Consider the following 24,466-nt stretch of genomic DNA (forward strand, 5'->3'; position numbering starts at 1 on the left):
ACTAACAAAACAGACGGCTGTTTTGGTAACTGGTTGCAGTTACACTGTTAGTTATGGCTGAATTGCAATGGATTAGCTAGCTAAAATATATGTGGAGTGTACCTCATACCTCCTTCTCAGGACATGCTTTATTCTTTTTAACGTCTCTCTTTAACCAGCAGTTTAATATAGTCGGCTGGGCAGCGGTTCTCTTCATTTTTTGAGCTACCTGTACTCTCTCATTCAAACAGTAGAGCGCCACTCGCGTTGTTTTGGTGAAAGTGCGACGCGCATTGGTTGGACGGTACCAATCGGTTCAATGGAGGGGGAGTATTTTTTTCTCTAATTTATTATGACAAACTCATATTTGAATAGAAACTAAATTATTGCTTCAAAATAAATTAATTCTACTTATTTTTCATCTGATCTACTGTGATTTTTATGTTGAAATATTGGGGGGGTTGTAACTGAAGCATTTGAATATTGGGGGGGGGGGTTACCCCCCCCCCATCCCCCCACAAACTACGCCCCTGCTTGTGTATAATATTAAACTGTATTAATCTGTGTCTACTGTTATAAGAAAATGTTACAGCAATTTTGCAGATGAATTCCAAAGTGTCTTGTTCAAAAGTACATTCCAGATCTTTTTAATGACATTTTTCTCTATCAATGGCCATTCAAAGTCACATGTTCTTACTAAAGGCTGGATTTTAAAACACTTGGCATCATACACAAAAAGACAAAAACAAAACTGAGGATCACACACTATCAGACATTCAAGTCATTCCAAACAAACTCACACAGAAGCATGTACCTTGTTGCTAGGAGAAGCATGACAAATGAAAACAATATGTGTTCTGAAATCAGCTCAAAATATCAAACATGTTTTGATATCCTTTTGGACAGTCCATGATACACTGCGTGATTCTGGCTCTGACTATTGGCAGCTATAGCGTTGCCTCATCCAGGCTGTAAATCTGGGCAAAAAAATAGGCAAAAGTTGTGTAGTGCATTTCAGCCATAATATTTTTTGGGCTTTGATTCAAATCCCTATCTAACAGTAAATCTGTTTCTAAGGTACTGAGGAAGTAGGTCTAAAAATGCAAGAAGTAATACTCTGAGTCTGCTAAATGCATCCTATTTCTTCAAATTAAATCTGAAATCTCAGCATGCCGGCTGTCTCTTAGAGATCACATTGGCCCTTCACTTCCCAGCAGGGAGCTCCCAGTTTCTGACATTCTCCATAAATTTCATGAAAGGTCGTCTCATATTAAAATCCTTTCTCTTTCTTTCTTTCTTTCTTTCTTTCTTTCTTTCTTTCTTTCTTTCTTTCTTTCTTTCTTTCTTTCTTTCTTTCTTTCTTTTTCCTTTTTTCTCTCTTTCTGTAGATGCCAGAACCTTTTCTTCTCTTTTTATGTGTTTTGCATGTTGTTTTTTGCAGGCTACTCTCAATTCAGAGAATTCTCATTCACATGTTTTTATAAACACAAAGGACCTTTTTATATACTTTACTGTATATGAAAATATTTATACTGTATATAAGTGTACAACTGTCAGATGTGCCACAAAAGAGCTGCAGTGATTTTTTTTTCCCCTCACTACAGAAGGATAATTGTGTTGTCAGAGCAGAAATAAATGCTCTCTCTGCTTTAAAACCTCCCTCTTATTTGACTATACGAGTAGTCTTATTTGAACTGGTAATGCCCTATACCTGATGTGCAAATAGTTTTCTCCTGCCTCTGTAAATGTTATCTGCCTGCTCATTGAATTTGGCCCTCTCAGCCCAGCTGAAAATGCAAGGTGGGAGAAGCTTATTGCATTCTGTCCTTCTGAATTCTGACTTTATACTCCTGGCGGACCTGTTAGTTCACTGGCCAAATTGCCCAAAGGTACTGCTTTGGCGCATTAATGGAGAGTTTGCTGCTGTCACATTTCTCATTCAGCTCTTCAGTGTGTGTGTGTGTGTGTGTGTGTGTGTGTGTGTGTTGAGGCTCTGGGGGATTATTTCCTCCGTCTCTCAGTGGCAGCATCCACAGCTGCTATGGTTGTGCTAATCACCTTGTTTGTAACTGTTATTAAAATCAGACAGCCCTGCTGGTGCATGATACGGTATCGTTAGCACGCTGGGAGTCCACTGGGAGTCTTTCATATCTCTCACCAGCCTTAGATGTAAAATGGGATTCAGGCTTGACAAATGTTGTGTTCAGTCCTGAGGTCCCCAAATGCTCGGCTTCACTCTGTCAGTGGGCTGTGATTGGCTGGTGGAATGGTTGCTGATTGCCCATTTAGTTGACTCTTTGAGTGGCTGCTAATAAAAAAAAAATAAAAAAAGTGTTTAAAATGTATGTCTGCTATTTTGCATTTTGTTTGTAAATTGGTTAGAAACTAGTATTTAGTCACCTTTTTAATTTGCATGATTGATGCGGTTAAATTGGATTTTACTTTTGATTCTTTTTTTTTTTATTTGTTTGTTTATGTATTTATTTTTGCTTTAAAACAGATAATTAAGCCTGAATGGAGTTTAATACAGCACAATTTCTCCATGCTTTGTTGGATGTAGGCCATCTAGAACATTCTCATACAAAGCAAAAACAAGTTAATGGCTCTCATCCTAATTCTTTTCCCCATTACAGGTAATAAAACCTTTTTAGAGCCACACTATTGATTTGTTCTGGAGAGACCCTCTGGAAAAAACTCAGAGGCATGAAGTTTGTACTTACCTGCTAGATACCCTGGGAAATTTCATTACATTTTTAGGACTAGCAATCAATTAAACATTTACGTAATGTGCTGATTAATTGATCAAATTGATTGCAATTAATCATTCATATCAATATCTGCTTAGATAAAATATTTTTTTTAACACATTACATATATTTGAAACTTATTTTTAGGATATTTATTCATTCATTTATTTCATTTTATTTCAGTTATATGCATTTAAAAAAATATAATAAAAGTTTATTCAATTGATTGAGGATAAAAAAATGCGTTACACTTTATTTTAAGGTGACAGTTACATTATACTTACTCAAATATGTATTTGTTTGTAATATGTAATATTAATTAACTTCATGTACTTACTATAGAGTTACAGTTACAGTTAGGGTTTGGTTTAGGGTTTGTTATGCCTACTTTACTGCTATTACTTTAGTAAAGTTTAGTAAAGTGTAATTACATCATTATAAAATAATGTGTTACCAAAAAATCTACTGATTGAGTCAATGGACATTGCGGGTTTATATAAACATCTCGGATGGACATCTCTCGCCATGTTTTTGGACATCTGGCCATGTTTTGTTTTTTTGTTTTTTTCAGCATCTCACCATGAGCACATTTTTACATCAGTGTGTGAAGTTAGAAGCAGTTGAATGATTTAAAACACATCTGGAGACCACTGCGTTCTTTGTGTTCTATTTATTTGTACTCTGTCTAGCTGTTTTTAATGCAAGAACACATCTTGTGCATATTTCCACAGCTCGTTCTTTGCTGCCAGCTCTCAATAAGTGTGGTTTGGCGAAATGTGTTGTCTATAGTAACACATGGATCACAGGTCATAATTAAATGCATATTTTTTTAACATATTATTTTATTACATATCCATTCAAACATAACATTAAAGAGTGACTCCTGTCAGAGACTCACACCCGTCTCCTGCTCCCACAAACACCCACCACAAGCAATGGAATGCAGCAAATGTAGGCATTTATTTTAAACCAGAACTCATTTGTTAGGGGAACATAAAAATAACTTTGGGAGGGGGACAGGCCAAAATAACAAACAGAAAAGCTCAGGTTATACATCTTTCCTAAATCCAAAAATAAAAAGGTGAAAATAAATGACATGTTCATACCTCCCTGCTATTCAAAAACAGGAGAAAATGTGTAATACAGTGGTTCCCAAACCTGTCTTGGAGGACCCCCCTGTCATGATCACCGTCTGTTCCTGTCAGTTCCCGGACTTCATTTCCCACAATCCTCCCTGCCAGTCACATGTTCACACTAATCACTAATCACCACACACAGCTGCAGCTCATTACCAGGACTATAAAGGACTTTCACACACACCACCTCACCGCGAAGTCTTGTTTACCTTGTGTGCAATTCCGAGCGTTTATATCTTGTCTGCCTGTAGTTGCTGTTCCTGTCTGTTACCCGTTATTGACCCGTTGCTGCCTGTCCTCCGTTATTGACCCGTTGCTGCCTGTCCTGACCCTTGCCTTGTCTGCTGTTCTGTGAATGATATCTGCCTGTCCTGATCTTTGCCTGTTTCCTGACTACGACTCTGCCTGTCCCTTGCTGTTCCTGTTTGCCCCTGATCGACCCAGCCTGTACGACTATGCTCACTTTAAATAAAAGCTTGCAAATGGATCTCTGCCTGAGTCCCGATTCGTTACACCCCCAAGCCCTGCACATTTTGTATCACATTTTGTCTACCTATTTCTGAAACACCTATTTCAGGTCTTGCTGTGTCTACTAATGAGCACATGAGCTGAATCAGGTTGTGATAGATGAGGGAGACATATGAAATGTGCAGGGCTGGGGGTTCTCCAGGACAGGTTTGGGTTCGGTGCCCCACTCATACAAAGTTAGTTCCTTTAAATTCGATACAAACAAGTTTACAACTTTTAAAGTCCCCCTGTGGTGAAAATCAAGTTTTTAATGCTTGTGGTGTTTTTAATATGCTTTAAGACAAACCATGTGCAAATTCATAAGTCAAAAGTGAAGAGAACAAAGACGCGGGTCTTTCGGAAGTTTTATTCGTCCACATTCATTACAACGTCCCATTCTTTTCTCCTCTTCTTATTGCTAGTAAAGCAGTGAAGACATACACTTACACTTACACTTACACTTCTCTTGTTGCCCTTCGACTGAAAATTATAACCAAATGTGGCATCATGTATTATATTCCGAGTTGTGTTGCGGTAAAAATAGCAACAGTGTCAGTAGCTCACCGAGAGCAACCATTTGACGTCATCGACGTAGAACGCACTGTGTACCTAAACAAAATGGCGCCGCCCATTGGCCAAAATATGTATAAAACAATGTGGATTTTTTTTTAAATAATGTAAATCTTTCATGGGTTTTCTACTACATTTTTCAGTAAGAGACATCATTTACATTATATTAAGCATACAAGTCTTAATACCAGGAGTTCCCTTTAACATATCATTAACTATGACCGCTCTGAAGCAAGGGAGTCTCAAGAGAAGCCAGATTATCCCGGTATAAAACAATCAGGCAGATTTAGCAATATACTGAGTGTATGATGTAGCTATATGCTTTTCTTCACTGACACTCTGAGTTTCTTTAAAGTGTTTGCAAGAATCCTGTTTTTAAGAAGGCAGCTGTTTGACTTTGAGATGGTGAACGGGAACATTGTTTGTGTAACATTAGCAACACATTATTAGCTGTTTGTTAACATAGTCAAGCAAAAGGCTTACCATATTAATTACTGTTATGTGTCTGACATTGTAAAAAGCGATACCATTGTGCAGCATTTACCTCAGTAAGTTGACCGAGTGGATCTCTGAGCTTGTGTGAGTGAGTGGAGGCGGCAAATTAGCATATTCATAGATCCGTTTATTCTAAATAAAGCAAGGGTGTAGAGTTACGTCAAGCTATGTTAAGACATAAAGATTTGATCAAAGATGAGTTTTAAAGGATATAATTATTGACTCCAGGGGGACTTTAACAGTTCAGACCCCCACAAGGAGCATGGCTAAGTAAGCCTAAAGTATTGCACAAGAGCTGAAGGCACACACAGTACAAGATGTGGTTAGCATGTTACACAAAATCTAAGAGAGCACAGACAGAGCCACGTCTCTGAAGCAGAAGAGGGGAACTCGAAGGGTGGACATCTTCACTCTAATTACATCCGCTGTAGTGCAGGCGACAAGCCATTCCAGCACCTGTAACACTCCAATAAGCGTTGAGAACGTGAGGAACACAAAGACAAGTGCACACACGTAGATCCTCCCACAAAACAGAGACATGAGTAAAATGACAAAGTTACGTTAAAGGACATGACATTAGAAGTAGTTCTTTCAGTTTTTATTCAGGTCATTTGACCCAGGTGTTGTGGTCATTAAGTGGACTTTTATACAAGCAGTTTTTTTTATTTTACAACAGCCAGAAATTATATTAGCACAATGGAGACCAAGACCCCATATAGGCAGACCATAAATTAAATTCTGCTTTGCAAAATCCAGTGGAAAACAGGAACTTAAACAACTTTGTTCAATATGACTTGATGATGTACACTACCATTTAAAAGTTTGTGGTTGTTAAGATTTTTAAGTTGTTTTCGAAAGAAGTCTCTTATGCTCACCAAGGCTGCATTTATTTGATCAAAAATACAGTAAAAACATTGTTTGTAACATTATAAATGTCTTTACTGTCCCCTTTGATCAATTTAATGTGTTCTTGCTGAATAAAAGTATTTATTTCTTCCAAAAAAATAAAGAAAATAAGAACTACTGACTTCTGGATGGTAGAGTATTTATAATTGATAGAAACTTTTTGACATCTTGAATCTAAAACAATTAACTGCTCTGCCACTTTCCCAAAGAAATGATCAATTTCAGAATTTCAGAGTTACAGAAGCTGCTCAGTGTGGAATATAAATGACTATATAAATACAATGAGATGACACCATGCATAACATATTTCCATAGGTTTTTTTCTCTCTCTCTTCCAGTTGTGGCAGTACCACTATAATTAAACTGACTAATTGTTCTGATTTTATCATCTCAAGATTAACATCTCAAGATTAACAATCTGACTCATTGAATCTGCAAATAATTGTGTGAGTCCTGTTAAATAGCCTTGTCAACGGTGATGGAAGTTGCTTATCTCAACATAAAATCACTCCCCACTAAAACCAGAAGGAGAAGCAACACACTGTCATTACACAAGAGGCAAGAGCAGCCGGCTGCCCTTAAAATATCACACATGGACTGCAAGACATCGGAAGTTGCAGATGGAAGGCAGCAGCTGTGAGCTGTAAACTCATTTAGAACTGTATTTTGTCATGGGGTATTATTTTCCCCCAGATAATTCAAATAATTAACGAATACATTGTATTTATGCATTCATTCATTATTTATGACAGTTTAAGTGTCGTTGTGCCTAATCTGCTTTTGCGTTAGGGATTGATTGTTGCAAGAGCTCTTTCATTGTTATAATCTGTAGTCGAGAGTATTGTTGCAGATGTAAACCAGCCAAAGATCTTCATGCTGTTAGATTGGTATTTGCAGGTCCAGTTCAAGCTGTAATGGTAGTGTTGGATAAGTGTTGTTCATTAACCCCCATATTACCCAATTGAAATGCAGCATAGCATTAGCTCGACCTCACACCTCTGTGATTCATGAGCGTATTTGAGAGGAATAGTATGATAGAGAGGTGAAGGACACGTTGCCCGCGTTATAATCCACTTAATTAAATGTTTTGGGGTTTTTTTCAGAGAAGGGTTTTTAAGCATATTTTGAGTGTAGGCAGTAGACACACTACAGATATATTTTTGACATTGTAAACGTCCTAAAACTAGACAATGATGAAATTAAAAAACTATTTTGGAATAAACTGCTAATAGTATCCTATAGCCTGAGGACATGTGCATTACACCAACCCTAGTGCTAAACATGCAAATTTACTATTGGTTTTATATATATATACTGTATATGTATAGTGATTTATTTAATCACATTTCATTTAGTTTCTGAACTAGTATGAGTGAAACAATAAAGTGAAATAATATTATTAATGTTATTCAGTTAGCTGAAAAGCACCATATGATACTGTATGCTCAAATGTTTGGTTCCAACGAGAGTGTGAATTTAATTGTTTAATGCTCCTTTCACACTGTTTAGGCAGGTTGTGAAGTGTACCATTCACAGCTTTTTATGTTGTTGTTTGAGGCATATTATAGACCTCCAGATTGTTTAGACACTAAAATAATTAATCAAATCATCTGGCACATGCCTGTAAACACAATGGCAATTTAGCAAACACAATTTGAACACCAGGCATCAATAATTATTGGCATACTGCATATTAATTAGTTAGATTTGCTTTATTTTATTTTTATTTATTTTGAGGAATGTGTGCCTGTTATATATTTAATTACTTTTCTTCTCAATTCAGAACATTTCAAGACCTTTCCAAGCAGACAGAGATGAGCTTCGGAACGGTGAGAGAGTCTGCTGTGTTCGAGTATTTCAGGGTGAAGGGCACAAACCCCCTGGAGCAAGACAGCACTTTTGCAGAGTTGTGGAGAACTATCAATAAAAATCAGGGACAGGACAACTCTGTGACCTCTCCTGCTGAAGGCATCCGCAAGGTATTAGACCCACACAGTCTTGTTACTTACATGATGTAAAAATGTAAATCCAAGGCTTTTCAAACTTTATGATGCCAAGAACCCTTTAATATCAAGGCATCTATGTATTTTCATATGTACAGACCCAATATAAAGAAATGTATAATTTTGCAAAAGATTTCTATTTCAAATGAATTGTTCTTTTGAACTTTCTGTATATGTAAATGTATCAAAGTTTCCACAAAAATATTAAGCAGCACATATGTTTTCAATAAGGAAAGGAAGAAACGTTTCTTGAGCACCAAATCAGCATATCAGAATATTTTCTGAAGGATCATGTGACACTGATGACTGAAGTAATGCTGAAAATTCAGCTTAGTCATCACAGGAATAAATTACATTTTAAAATACATTAAAACAGAAGGCAGTTCTAATAATTCTAATAATATTTCACAATATAACTGTTCACTGTATCTTTGATCTAATAAATCCAGCATGGCGAACCTGAGACTTCTTTCAAAAACATTTTTAAAATCTTACTGACCCCAAAGTTTTGAATTGTAGTGTATATAGTTTGTGGGAAAAAAAAAGATAGATATACTAAATTTGTAAATATATCTAATAACCATGTTTAAATAATGTTAACTGTGACAGACCTTACAGTAAATTTAGTAATTTAAAAAAATTGCAGACCTACATTTATGTTCTGTTTTTTATACATCTGCACAAACAACACATGAAACAGAGGATAAGAGAAGCTATATTATTTAACTGGAAAGGCTCAATCCTTTCAAATCAGAACCAGCCCTACAGAGTGGAGCGCTGTCCGTGGTGCTGAATTTATGGTGAAGTTATTGATAAGAGCTGTCCGCGGTGCTGAAGTTTTGTCCTGGTAAGAGCTTTTCTGTGCACTATCACGTGCCTGATGCTGGCTTGCTATCGGTGCCTCTTTGTAATCCAAGGCATGTATCACAGAACACAGAAAGAGCAATCAGTAAAATGCAGTCTGTTTAGGTTCATAACAGGACAATGCATCATTAAAGAGAGAAAAGGAAATGTAGCATACAAGTCTGACAGAAAACATGAGAAAACAGCATTAGACTATCAAGATAAATATTCATGGCTCAGACAATGTAATATCCCTCCATATTGTGTGAGCCATAAAAATTACAATTCAAATGCTGCTGAATCCATTCATGTATTTATGCTTGTTTTGTAAAACTTTCAAAGTCACTTTGTATATAAACTATTGCTGATTCCAAGAGAACCTTTAAGATACTTGATATCCACATCAAACCCTTTGATAAAACTTCCAGAATTTGCAGCTATTAAATTTCACAGCTTGTCTTATTGTTACAAGCGAGCACATATCCACTGGCGTGCTTTTCACAGGAGACATAACCAAAACCATGAATCTGTTTTTTTCTTAACTGTCTTTTAAGCTAACAATTCACCAGGCTCAGCATTGATTTCTTAAACAGAATAATGAAAAGAGATAAGACACAGAGAAAGAGGTCTGTATGCCTGCACCCCCGCACTTTGGACAGTGTTGAATAATGCTATTATCAGGCCATCCATGCTGAAGTGTTTAACTGCCAGTAATTGTCCAGCAGGTTCACATATACAAGTGTTTCTTCAACTATGGCCACTTTTGTCCATGTAGACTAAAAAATAAATTCTCTTACACAACACATTTCACACCGTCGCTAGTTTAATGTGTTTCTAGTTTAATATTTTTTTCAATCAGGAACATTTTATGAGGTGGAAATGAGGCCACAACCAAGGGACAGCTTAGCAAAGCTGAATTTTCAGCAGCCATTACTCTAGTCTTCAGTGTCACATGATCCTACAAAAATCATTTTAATTTGCTGATTTGGTGTGCATGAAACATTTTTTATTAGTATCAGTTATACAAATCAATGTTTTTGCTTCTTAATATTTTTGTGGAACCCATGATAAACTACAATTCAATAAAGCAATGAGCCCCAAGATGCCGTGGTTTACAGTGAATTTATAACAGCTAAGGGGCATTGTTTCTAATGGGAGCGTTGTGCCTAAAACCCCCTTAGCTGTTATAAATTCACTGTAAACCACGGCTTCACAGGGCTTATTGCTTTTATAAAACGGTTACTACACAATACAAATATTAAACCCAAAAAATATGCATCAATGCAACTTTCATGAAGTAAAATCATTAAAAGGCTTCCTTCCACTGGAAAAAGTAGTCCCTGTTCGTGAACAGCAACTGAAGTTACATTTATTTCACTGTTAGATGGCGGCAAAAGAGCGAAGACTTTTATTGAAACTGTTAACACGGAACAAGATGCAAATGCTTTGACTAGCAACTGTCAGTCACAGGAAAACCCATAAAATGTTAAAAGGACAAGATCGCAGTGGACATTCGAAAGGGTTTTTTATTATGAACATAGGACTGACCTGAAGGAAAATGCTAAATCTGAATGAAGCTAATTCACTCGGTCACTCGATATCTCTCTCACAATACCCTTCTACATAATGCAGTAAGCTTCAATAAACAAAATCAATAGAGAACAAACATATGTTTACGTTGCTAAGAGTGGTTGCTAAGACAGACGCAGCAACATACACATTCAGTGGCGCAGCGATACTTATGTAATGCAGTCAGCTGTATGTTCTCGGGAATTTTACAACGGCTTCGAACGCGGCTCATCTCATCTCAATCAGAATCAAGGGCCAGAACTATCCATTTTTTAAAGTGAGTTTTAGGCCCCATGTACACTAGTGCAGTTTCGTTTTAAAAACGGTGTTTTAAAATGAAAACGATCCTCATCTACACTGGCGTTTCTCTGTCTATACTACATGGCTGAAAATGCATGTCACATGACCGTTCATGCACACTGGGCATGCGCGTCCAAGTGTAAACAGTTGCCTCTTACATGTAGGTAGCTGCAGTATTAAAAAAATGCAGAGTTTAACTGCATAATGGCTGCTAAAAATTACAACAAAGACTGCAGTTTAGTCTCCATGTTATCGTTATCGTGGGCCATCGTTTTCAAAAGTTTCCGTTTCGGTCTGTTTATACTAAAACGTAACCTCTGCGTTTTCAAACTAAAACGGGCTCTGCAGCATTTTCGAAAGTCTCCATTTTCGAGGTTCAAAAACGCCGGTGTAGTGTAAACTATAGGCTTAACTGTAGCAGAACTTATGCGTTTTAAAACGCAAAGGCACTAGTGTAAACTGGGCCTTAATGGGCCTTAATTCATATAAACCAGATGAAGAACTGGTTTAGTGCAAATCCTACTGCATGTCTGTGTCTCTTCATCCTGTCTATTAGAGGTTATCGTCTTTGTTTAACTGACGATTTTCCAAACTGGACACTTGTAAACCTTTGATTGATTTGATATCAATGCTTTAATAGGTTGAGAATATGCAAATCCTTCTAATAGATGTACACTTGAAAGACAAACTATAAATATCATTTCAGGCAAGTGGCGGGTATTTGTAGTACTTTACAAGGAGAAAATTTAATGTTTATATGGAAGAGCCAGGGGATGATAGCTTCTTTGTCATTTCTTCTATGACATCCATTTTTTTTCCCTTTGTACTTGTCATATGAAAGTGACATGACTGTGTGGCTGCGATAGAGTCTGAGTTTAAAAGAGACAGAAAGGAAAGCGGACGCTTGTGCTGCTTTATTTAGTGTGGTGGGGGAAAGCCATTTTTTCGAGTGTTAATCTGTTGAAAAAGAAAGCGGGGGTGGCTAGTTTCCAGAGAAGAAACAAGTTCAAAGCCATCTCATGAATTTCAGTGAAAAATAAACATCTTTCATTTTGAATGATGTCTGTGACCTGTCTGACAAGAAGTGAGTGACTGAAAGGAGAAGCTCTCCATCTCAGCATAACCTCGGGCTGTGTTTACGTTGCTGTTATGAAAACCACAAATATCTGGTGTGATGTTCTGCCATAAATGGGCAAATGAAACACTGTACCATGCGAGTGTGTGTGGTTTTTCTCAGGTGAAGCGGGATCCGTATGCCTTCCTGTGGGACATGGCGGTGTTAGAGTATGCAGCTCTGACAGATGATGATTGTACGCTGGTGGTCACAGGAAACAGCATGAGCAGCAAAGGATATGGCCTGGCTCTGCAGCACGGCAGCCCCTACAGAGATCTCTTCTCGCAGAAGTGAGCGTTTTCTTTCAGAGTGTATATGTGCAATGTGATCACAAAGAACGATACAAGTCGTTAAACTAGCTGAAGGATAGACACCGTCGTTTCAATCATTTTAAGTCAATATCAAGCTCCAAAGCTTCACAAACATCACAGTGCATGACTATGATGGATTGTTTCCCTTTTTCTTTCATCATCTGTCCTTTCTCTCATTTACATTACTTTTTTTTTTCTTTTCTTGGCAGACACAGTCTTGCCGGAGAACCCATGAATCGTGTCTGCTCTTCGTTGCATTTATCTTCATTCCCACCCATCCTTTCTTCTCTCCACTGGCTTTAAAGCACCTCACCCTGCAGCCCTTCATTTGTTTGACTATAATTTGCATTCATATTTTCAGCTCGTACCAACGCTCTGCTCACATACTAATTAGCTTTAGGGAGGTAAGCTCTCTGGCAATTAATAATGCACATATCAGGAACATCAAGGCCTCGAAATGCATTTTCATGAAGGATCCTCTACAATCACCTGCCAGTCTGTTATGGGGAATTAGAATCAAATATATTTTAAATTAATACCCAGGACGATTGCAGTTTAACAGACTCTATTTTTCAACCTTAGACATTTTCTTTTCTATCAATAGCTATTGACCTTTTGCTCTGGATTCTTTGCGAATACATTCGCTTTCTGAACATATGCTGCATTGAAATGAATTACTAGGAAGAAAACTTGTCAAAGAATAAAGAGAAAGCCAATTAAGACTGTGAAAGGAAGACCAAATGTTCATTGCCACTGCTAAAGTGAAGCTTGGTAACATTTTTTGAGGACCTTGTATCTTTGCCTTTTATTTAAAGAGATACTTGCTTTGTTTTTTACATTCGAAAACCAGAAGTACTATGTTTCCATCATTTGTTCCTTGGTCATTTTCCTTGACCACTGAATGTAATATTTGCCTCATTACCCTCGTTCCATCATATGTATTTTGATCAGAGCTTCATTTGATGTGTTGAATGCAATGGCAGTTTCATGCCATGATCCTCATAACAAGTTAACATTCCCTTTCACTTCAGGATCCTTGACCTGCAAGAGAAAGGAGACCTTGACATTCTAAAGCAGAAATGGTGGCCTCGGAAAGGTCGCTGCGACCTGGACAAGCATGTGGAGCCTCAGCCTGAGGGTCGTGCCCTGAGACTGCACAGCTTCGCTGGGGTCTTCTGCATCCTAGCGGCGGGGCTGCTGCTGGCTTGCCTGGTAGCCGCTCTGGAGTCTTGGTGGAACGGGCCACGCTGCCAACGGGCACAGCCCAAAGAGGTGACCCCACAGGCGGCCAAACTACGGCCAACCCCTGCCCACCGCGCCCAGGACTGTACAGCCACTGCCACACTCTACTTTATGGATCCAGACGCCACTGATGCAAGCCCCGATTTAGTCGAGCTCCAGTACACCCAGCTATAGGTGTGACCATCAAGAACTTACTGCCTCCCATTTGCTGAAGTGTTGCCAAAGAGAAGGCAAGAGGGAAGGGTGAAGGGGGAGGGAGTCACAAAAAAAAGCACAAAACAGATGAAATCATTGATTATTTAAAGGGTTAGTTCACCCAAATATGAAAACTCAGTCATCATTTACTCACCCTAATGTCGTTCCAAACCTGTATGACTTACTTTCTTAAATGGAACACAAAAGATACTGTGGAGAATGTTCAAAGTCAGGATGAAATGATAATTCACCTATAATATCACCTATATATATATATATATATTTATTTTTAAATGCTTGTTGTTGATCTTTTATTGAACAATTCATCCATATAATGTTTAATCAAAATACTGGTGACATCTGCTGGACTTCTCCAATATTTAGTCTGCTCATGTTCATCTGCCTCCATTTTTTAGCACAACGCCCCGACATCTCAAATTTAAGGCGAAGACCCAACTCTATGTATGTCCTGCAAGATCCCCCTTTCCATTAAACATATTTTATTGGACTCTGCTGCTTTTAATGCAAGTAGACAACACTTTTATATAGCAAGCTCACTTAAGGATGTTAGTAAGATTTTACCAGAAAAGGTTTCAGAACTTTTTTATATATATTCATTTGGATTTTATGTTTATTGTATTTACAGTATACAACTCTTGTATTTTTGCCAGGAAGATAGGCTCAGATGCTGACATAGCATTAGTAAATCTATACTACTACAACTACATCACAAAATCCAGTAACTATATTGTGAAAGTTAATGGAACCCAAAACTTTCAACCTCCAAAAAGAACATTAAAGTATTGTGAAATTAATCCATACAATTCAACCACAAATGTCATGTTGATTGGTCACAAGATGTGCAAAACCATTGAAGATTAATGCTATTTTATATTTTATGTCACCATAATGTTTAAAAAAATTTCACACTACTTTTATGTCCATTTTGGAGGTGGAAAGTTTGGGGTTGCATTGATTTTATGATGGATTAAAATTGCTATAACGTCCTTCAAGATATTTTATTTTGTGTTCCACAAAAGAAGGAAAATCATATGAGCTTGGAACCACCAAAAATGATCTCAGAATTTTCTGTTCGGGATGTACTATCCCTTTCACTTTTGTAGTCAAATCCATTAGCTCTTTGTTATGGGTAACTACTAATATAGTTCTATTCAATAAAATGATGTTTCCAAGTAATTTTCTGAATACAAACATCCCCAATTTGCAACATCAGTCAATTCTACGTCTTCTGCTGCTTCAGCTCGATTGTTAGGCAAAGGTTGTACCTGGATCCCTAAACTAAAGTGTGTGCAATGAGAAAGCCAGTGAATTATTGACTTATGTTCAAGTGTTCTGCAGTTACTCTTCCGTCCTTGTCTCCTCTCCTTCTCTCCTTTCCCTTTGGTGATATCTTGAGCCGAGGCAAGCACGTTGGTGAGAGCAACGGCTCGTAAACCACATATTACAGTTTACGAATGTTAATGTAATATTACATTTTGCTGACATTATTGATTAATAGCGATCAGAGGTCTGTTTTATGACTACTATTTGTTAACTGCATGAAATTTGGCTGGAATTGAAATGATAGCACATAAAGAGATAAGAATTTATAATAGCTTTCAGACTATATTGCTTTCACCGACTCCTTGTTCTCGCTTTAAGGTGTTCAGTCTGCCGTATGCCTGTACAATTTGAGTGTTTCTTTTATATATGGTTTTGTTTGGTTTCTGCTACACACTGTAAGAAGGGAATGATTGGAGCTCTGGCAAGCAATAAGAACCACACAATAACCAACTTTACACATTTTACGTTTTATATCCCTCTCTGTGTCTTCTTATTGCAATTATATGCCAATGTCCAGGCAGTCACAGGTTCTCTATGGTCTCATACAGGACACTAAGGGCTGCACTCTGGAGATGGCGTCTGGGTCATTGGCATATAATGAAATTGCAACTGCCGCTGGATGCGCACGGGACGTTTGGCCAGAGAGAGAAAGAGACTGGGAAGACACGCAGGCTTTTTACACAGGTCAGCCGAGACCTGAGCAGGGATACCTGTCAGTGGGGTGAACAGGGCTTGAGAATATGAAGTCATTTAGAGGAAGGACAAGCGTTCTCCTGGAGCGGGTTAGGACTCTAGATCAATCAGATTATATATAAATATATATATATATATATATGTTGATGTGGGTGGTGAGGTAATTATGACTCACTCATGCATAGAGAGCTAACTGATGACAGACACCCAGGCAGAGTCAGAGAGATTATTTCATCCATATTGTGTGGATTAATAAGTACTTTCTGTTTAGAGACTGATTATTTTATTCATGGAATCTCTTTGCCAAAGCAGCACTAACAGGAATCCCGCTGTGCGCCTCTCCACATTCTCATCAAATTCATCATTTGTTTGTCTTCCATCAGATCACCCATTCAGTGGCCACACTGATGTCCCAAAATATTGCAATCTGGAATCCGAAAGGATATTGGCCTCCAGTTGTGTTGTTTGTCACAGCTGTAAGTGCCCCAAATTGAGCGTATTTTAATGGCAAATTAATGCATTTTTAATTAGAGGCACATTCAGACTTTCTAGTACAGCTGCATGAGCGCTACAGTAATTATCTCATCATTGATCTTATGACTCAGAAGCATAGTCTCAAAATGTGACACCTCTAATTACCCATAAATGGTACAAAACTGTAGACTATACAGTTGATTCACTGGCATCGACCGCGATAGAACCTGAAGACCTCTGCAATTGAGTTAAAGGGCTGGTTCACCCAAAAGTGAAAAATCAGTTACTCTATAGGAGCTTTCGCACTTAATAGTTCTAGGAACTAGCCACTAGCATAGTTCCCCGGGAACTCATTTCTCCCCCGGGCCATGTTCCTGGTTGCATTCGCACCGGGAATAGGAACTCTGCAGCGGCGTCTTTAAGCGTGGCATTTACAAATGCTAAAAACGGTGAATGTAGGATGCCGTGCGTTTCTTGATAACAGAGATTGAATGTAAACACATAATCTATATGACTGAAAGAGCAAAAAGTGGGGCTAAGAGACGAAATCTCCTATGACAACTTTCAGTATTGCATATCATCGAGGCGGAGAAAAAAACACAACCCTGTTTTCCATGTTTAATGTTACACGGCTTTTTAAAAATGCCGGGTGGCGGTGTATGACATGCGTTTGACCAATCAACGTACACTCACATCACTGATAGTTCCTATAGTGCTGGTTTAGACCATACTCTGAAGTAGGAGAAAATTTAGTTCCCCCAAAAGCAGTTCCTAGAACTAAAATCATATCTAGTTCCTGCGGTGCGAACATTGCGAAAATCTGGGTACTTCAGTCAATAGTTCTAGGAACTATGAAAAGGATCCTCAGGTGCAAAAGCCCCTTATGTCATGTCTCTAAACCTGTATGAATTTTTGTCTTAAAAATCTTTCTTTCTTTCTGAGAAACACAAAAGAAGACATGTTTTTGAAAATGAACATTTTGGACCCCATTGAATTTTGTGTTCCACAGAAGGAGAAGAGTCGTACAGGTTTGCAATGACAAGAGGGTGAGTAAATGATGACTGAATTTTCATTTTGGAGTGAACAATCCCATTAAAATGGAAAGGATGCATTACTGAACTGACTTGTACAAAACAGAAGAAGAACCGTGATTAGCAGAGTAGTCCTGGATGTAACGGTTATCAGCGTTTACTGAAAGCTTCACAGTATCAAGTCCACCCTCCTCACTCTCTGACGGAGGATGCATGGCAGGAAAATGAAATGACTATCAGAATTGTGTGGGAAAAAAAGTAAGCAGTTAGCAGCCTGTTAATGTTGGCTTGATTCTTTCATTAAGTGGCACGCCACGGCATCGCTGGCGCATGACCGAAGCTATTTCACGGCGGTGCGTATCAAAGAATGAAGAAATACCCCTTTCATGGCTCCTCCGAAATAAGCCCGAAACATTGAAGCTCCGAGGCTTGTGTTTGCAATTCAATTTATGGCCCATGTTACCCAGCGCACACTCTCATTTGCATCATTGATCATTTCGTAACTTTTCGAAGCTGTTTTAGCATTCAGACCTTTCGCTTGCTGGAGCGGGTGGGAGACGAGATGGATTTGATTTGATTTTTATGAGATTATTCTGTGCTGTCAGTAGTACGTTGTGTAATTGGTATCATTAATCAGAGCTGATGTGATTGTTGGAGCCCTTGGTAAACACCTTCTGCTCTTTTCTGAAAGATTGCATGCACTTCCATGTTCCTTTCATTCACACCTGTTTTTGCTTCAGTGTCTGTCCACTTTTTGCTTGTCGTTTCTCATTTTCTTTACGCCTTCCACCCCACAAATCAATTCCCACCTTTTCATCTTTCCTTCACGTTAGACTCAGTCTCATTCTCCCTGTTTCTTTGTCTTTCCCAGGACAAAGAGATGGATCTGGAGCAGGTTCACCAGCGTTTGAGTGGGCTGATGGAGGACGATCTGGCGCACAAGCAGCTGCCAGGTCAATCTCTGGAGATCTCTGCCCTGGACATGGGCAGCATGCGGCCACAGCAGAGCTCCCAGGAACCCATGAGAGATTTCCCCCCTGGGGCCCTGTCCGTGACTTCATTCCTCCAGGAGGGTCCTGGGGTCGGCCGCGTGCCCGGACGGAGCCTCCCCCTCCTCTCAGCAGTTCCACTCTGCCGCCATCCATGCGCTGCAAACACCGGGCGCCCAACGGAGGCCTTTTCCGCCAGAGCCCCATAAAGACACCTATGCCCATCTCTTACCAGGCAGTGCCCGGGGGACCCATCCCAGAAGCCATTGATCCAAGCCATGGGACCTCTATTTGAGCCAACCGGTCAGAGCGTTCAAAAGACTGCCAACCAGCCAATCACAAAAACCGAGTTTGGACCAGGTCTGGTTGCATTTATACAATTACATACATACAAACAGATATGAAGATCTCTTTTTTTCAGTACAGATACATATGACTGTGAGACGCTGAATTTCCTTGCCTGTACATATTTGTATATAATGAGAGACCGCAGTGAAGTCAAAGTGTATTTTGAATATTCATGATTTTTTTGAAGTTGAGTTTAAAAGAAGTAATTACATAAAATACAGACTGTTTGAATGGCTTTGTAAATTTTGTTCTAAAATAAAAATGAGAATTCCTTGTGGATGTTTTCTAAGTGCCACGTTTAAAGTTTTTTTTTTGTTGTTGTTTGTTTGTTTGTTTGAAGTAGAAAAGATGGGGAGAAAACAACTGAAAGACTGAAGAACTTTTGATCTCGTAATTTTTTGTTTAATATAAAAGTAGCTTTAAAGAGAAATGAATCAGCGAAACTGCAGGTTTGTGAAGGCATTGTTCACGTAACGTTTTATCCCAGGGAGCAAAGTTTTAGTAGAAGCTACTCATATATTCTTAGGCCCGGTTTCACAGACAGGGCTTAGATTAAGCCAGGATTAGGCCTTAGTTCAATTAGGACATTTAAGTAGCTTTTATAAACATGCCTTAGAAAAAAAAACATTATTGGTGTGCATCTTGAGACAAAACAATGGCACTAGTCTGGGACTAGGCTTAAAGGTGATAAAGAGGATCTTTTCGTCGACTGAGAAACCAAAGACTGTTACTGAGTTTTTGAAATGAGTGCATGCATAAGAACAACCCCCCCTTCTTTCGAGGGAACACCTCCCAAAACTCGTGCACGAGTATTGGAAAACACGAGTGTTTACCACCGGCGTTCGCTGTATCGTGTTAGTGGATTCATTATGTCGGACTCACCGCAGGTAACTCATAATCTGCAGTTGTTATTCCTGTCTCCTGACAAAAACATTGCATGCAGCGCCTGTGGAGTGTGGAAAGTTACTGGAGCGCGCAGCCGCGCTCGTCTCTCACAAGGAATGTCACGGCAGTGATTGACAAGCCAGAGGGCCAATCGTTTACGCGATGATCGCGTAAACGATTGGCTGATGTTTTTAAGGCCCTACCTCGTCCACAGATGATGTATATTAATTGTATTCCTTTCAGTGCACCTAATAAATAGTCTTTTATCAGTTAGTAAAGACAGTTTCAAGTAATATTATATTGCAAAAATGTGTAAAACAAAACATCCTCTTTAGCACCTTTAAGTCTTGATAGAGTACGTATGGCGACTGTCTTAGCCTTTTACAGCCATGTGTGCTAAATCATCTGTAGACTACAGCGTACGAGACACTCATCTTTAATATCAAATACGTTCTAAAAGGGAGACATACAGTATGTACATTATATGTACCTGAAATTCTGCATACTCATATTTAATGGCTACATTCACGTCTTTTTATAAGCGTAATGTAAATACACAACAACTGAGAGAAAAAATATAAACATATCAATATCAACTTTGTTGCTTCTCTTTAGTAGAAAAATTTAAGAATAAAAAAATCTTTCTTTATTCTGTTCCTGAAACCAGTACGATAATGATCTTAACATGTTGAAGAAAATCACAGTGGTGTTTTGAGATTCTTTTAAAAATAAACTCTTTTATCCACTTAGTGTTTATTGGTATGATTATCAGCAAATATTAATAAAGGTTCATTTATAAAAATGTGAGGTCTGTAAGATTTTTTTTTTTAAAGTAATAAAAACTTGATTAGCAAAGATGCTTTAAATTGATAAAAAGTGACAAAGTCGTATAATATTAAAAAAACATTTCTGTTTCAAAATCATTGCTGTCATTAACTTCAACAAAGAATCCAGATTTTTTTAATAATGGTTTATCACGGTTTCAACAAAAACATTAAGCAGCAAATCGGCTTAGAATGATTTCTGAAGGATCATGTGACTGATTTCTGAAGGATCAAGACTGGAGTAATGATGCTGAAAATTCAACTTTGCCATCATAGGAATAAATTATATGTAAAAATATATTAAAATAGAAAATAGTTCTTTTAAATTGTAATAATGTTTCACAATTTTACTTTTTTTTTTATACTGTTTTTATCAAATAAATGCAGCCTTGCTGAGAATAAGTGGTGAGAATTCTTTCAAAAACATGGAAATGTATGTAGAAATGAACATTAAACAGAAATGAGTTCATGATACCCAATGCCTAACAGATAGGTCCATCGATAAACAACGATATATTTATACTACAAGAGTGTAGTTCTTGAGGCCTGTACACATCGGGACAAATATCGCATGTGCTTATCGCCAGCGTTTTTCGAGATGTTTTTTGTGTTCATACCAAAGTGATTTTCACTGGCGATGGGCAGAGTGAACGTGCAAATTCACTCCCTGACAGTATATGGCGTTTGTGCATAACAGTATAGTGCAAATAAACATGATATTAATTAAGTTAAAGAAGATAAAAATGCAGAAATAAAATGGCATATATATGGCATATGAGAGATGGTAGTCAGAAACAGTAGTGCAAATAAGTCACAATGACAGTAGTCAGGGACGTGCACAGACATTTTGGAGGGCAGGGGCTCAAGTGGGTAAAAAGGGCACTTCTCATAATTATTTATTTTAAAAAAAAAATAATAAAACCTTAAATATATTAAGACAACTCTGACTTCCTTACCAATTTATTTTAATTCCCTCACACTCACGCAATTGTTTTATGCTTGATTTCTACAAAATAATCAGTTCACACAGAGACCATGGTCTTCTTTGATATTCATTAGGTTTGTCACAAGAGCAGGCAACAGCAAAGGAAACTATGCCTAAATGTGCATGTTTTCTTCACTACTATTTTTAAGTAGCTATATATATTTAGAATAAATGACTGCACCAAGGAGAGGGACATAGTTTCACTAATAATTTGTTTATTTTGCACAAATACTTCTTTCATGTAGTGGATAATTTTTAGATTTTGGTTCATTTTTGCTGCCATGTCTTTTACTCTAATGGAAAGAAAACTTAACCTTAACCCTACACATTTAAATGGTGTTTATTTTAAGTCTACTACCATCCATCTGTTTGCATCTGTAGATTTCTTCTAAATTAACCAAAACAAGCTAATCTGCACATTTAAACACATCAAGAGTTTTCCCCTGAAATGTTATAATTACATTATATATTATAACAAATGCCTGCAGAGGGCGCCAAAAGCCTGCTGATTATTGTTGTTACACAGCACAGCACAGTACGATCAAATCCACGATTAAAGCTAACCACCATAATTTAAAAAATAATATTCATCCACTTCTTTATGATAGAAATGCTACAGCCACTGTAATTTCTTCAACAAGAATATGTGGACATCAAACATGTAAAGACAGAGCGAGGGTTTAAACTTTTATTGATGTATTATCCTGTGTAAGTGTAGATTTAAGAATAGCATTATGTAATGCTGCATTATGATTTTTAAATAGTTTTAATAAATCGTGCATCCTTAGAAAACTGTCTAACAATGTGGTTCACGGATGCTCCTCTTCTGGTATTGAGAGCCCTACAGATATCTTTAACATGGTTCAAAACGCAATGCATAGCACATTTAAATAATTGAAATTATAATATGACATAAATTACATTAGTATCAAATCAGGCAGAAGCATTGATGGTGGTCAAACTATTAACGCGGCGTTAAACGTATAAATAATCTCACCCTTAAATAGCCAAAAATTCCACATGTTTGTGAACATACATAGGCTACCTGAAAGAAATGCATCCATCTAGGGCTTTTTCTTTTTTCTTTCTCATCGGCAGACAGCAGTTGTATTTTCCCGGGAATAGTTATCAAAAGTTTTCAGCCAGGAGCAAACATAAGCGCGGGAATGAATGGCGTGTCGCAGAGGGAGGGCTGCTGAACTCGACAAAGCCGACCTGATATATTGTATTTATTGTTATTAATTATTATTATTATTATTTTTTTTTTTTTAAAAGGGCACTTTCTCTCCAGGAAGAAAAAGGGCAGGTGCTCAAGCCCCCTTTTATGTCTATGTGTGCACGTGTCTGACAGTAGTGCAAGTGAACGGTAGTGCAAATAAATATAGGCTATTTATGATATTAATAAAGTTAAAGAAGATAAAAATGCAGAAATAAAATGGCATGACGTGAGAGATGGTAATCAGAAACAGTAGTGCAAATAAGTCACAATGACAGTAGCGCAAGTGAACGGAAGTGCAAGTAAACATATGAAATAGACGAGGAGTCGGCCACATTCATTTACACGGTATACTGATACACGCGACCTAGGAAGCTAGGGAGCTGTTTGAGACGCAGGGATAGTTTGTAGGGGTCTTCCTCATCTACTTACTTTCTCTTCGTCATCTTGGTATCAATGTGTGCTAGGTAAGACCGTTTTGTGCTTGAGCGCCACCAAGTCGTGTTTTACTGTAACTTCAGCAGCTCCAGGCACATGAACAAAAGCGCCAATCTTTGGTCTGCCAGTTTTTAACGCGATGCGTCAAACCAGAAAAACTAACCCGAGGCGTTTTTTTTAAAAATGACGTTTTTCGCGTCGGTGTGCACACTCACATTGGCGCCCTTTGTTTAGTCACGAGGCGTTAAATGTTAGCGATAATCGCGCGCGATATTCGTCCCGGTGTGTACAGGCTTTTAGCTGTCAATCAAACAAACATTTTACCTGTTTCGTTATAGCTATATCCAGTATATTTAGGGGATAGTCATAAAAGATGAAGTGTTGTCTTGTGGTGTTGAGCAGTGCCCCGAGGCTTCATCTTCAAATTAATGTTCCTTCTATCTCAGATACTTATAATGATCAACAACTGACATTCCCCTGCAGAGCAAATCCATGAAATCATTAATAATACAGTTTGTTTTCAGATAAACTCTACATGACTATTGATTTTTAGAATCCTCTTGGTGTGCGCTTAGTCAAAAGTTTAGTCTTGCTGCTTCTTTCCACTAATGAACATAACCAATCAGCAGCTCTGAACACATCGGCCGTAATTTTTTTGACAAGCTGGTTTGCGCTCCTCTCTTTGTCGCCACACTCACACTCTTGCAGGTTTCCAGTATGTTGCAGGGGTAACACTTGACTATTTACACCCCATTCTCCAAAGTCAAGCAAAATAAAAAGGTCACGGAAGTGCCCATTGTCCCTGAGGCTACATGAACACACCGGATTTTAAGTACTTGAGTTGTTTGTCAGGTGAACAGACTGGCAGTGCCCTCTCCGTCCCTCCTGCCAGCTGTGTCAATAAGATCTAGGACACCATGCGGATGCCATAACTGACCCTGCAAGGGCAGGAGGCGTTAAAAACATGTTGTGTCAAAAGTTATACACTTCAACACACACAGCAACACCATAAATCCGCTAAACTATAAATAAAGTGATGAGGCTGACTGTGTATCTCTATAGTAAGAAAATGTCTTGGAAGACTTAAAAGATTTACACACTGTAACATTTGTGGTTTCACTGACATATTTGTCCATGTCTGAGTGATTCTTTTTATCTCAGGCTTTTAAATCATAAAAAGATATATTGAAAAGAGTCTATGCAACCATGAAATACTAAAAGCCCTGAACAAAATGCAGACAACATTTTTACGCTATGCATAATTTGTGAGAAGATGCCGCTTCACAGCATGTTTCTGAAATGTTTGCCTCAACTTCTAGCTT

General features: G+C 38.1%; 1 protein-coding gene across 1 annotated transcript in view; it reads left to right on the forward strand.

Moving 5' to 3' along the window:
- Window positions 1-19,092, forward strand: part of grid1a (glutamate receptor, ionotropic, delta 1a) — a 342,488-nt gene extending 323,396 nt beyond the window's left edge. The window contains 5 exon segments of the mRNA XM_048191329.1: window positions 8,124-8,319; window positions 12,293-12,459; window positions 13,512-13,752; window positions 18,331-18,562; window positions 18,565-19,092. Of these exon segments, the coding sequence (XP_048047286.1) occupies window positions 8,124-8,319; window positions 12,293-12,459; window positions 13,512-13,752; window positions 18,331-18,562; window positions 18,565-18,743 (1,015 nt within the window). The 3' untranslated portion in view covers window positions 18,744-19,092.
- Window positions 19,093-24,466: the final 5,374 nt, after the last annotated feature.

The sequence above is a fragment of the Megalobrama amblycephala genome, linkage group LG5, assembly GCF_018812025.1.
Source record: "Megalobrama amblycephala isolate DHTTF-2021 linkage group LG5, ASM1881202v1, whole genome shotgun sequence".
Lineage (NCBI taxonomy): Eukaryota > Metazoa > Chordata > Actinopteri > Cypriniformes > Xenocyprididae > Megalobrama > Megalobrama amblycephala.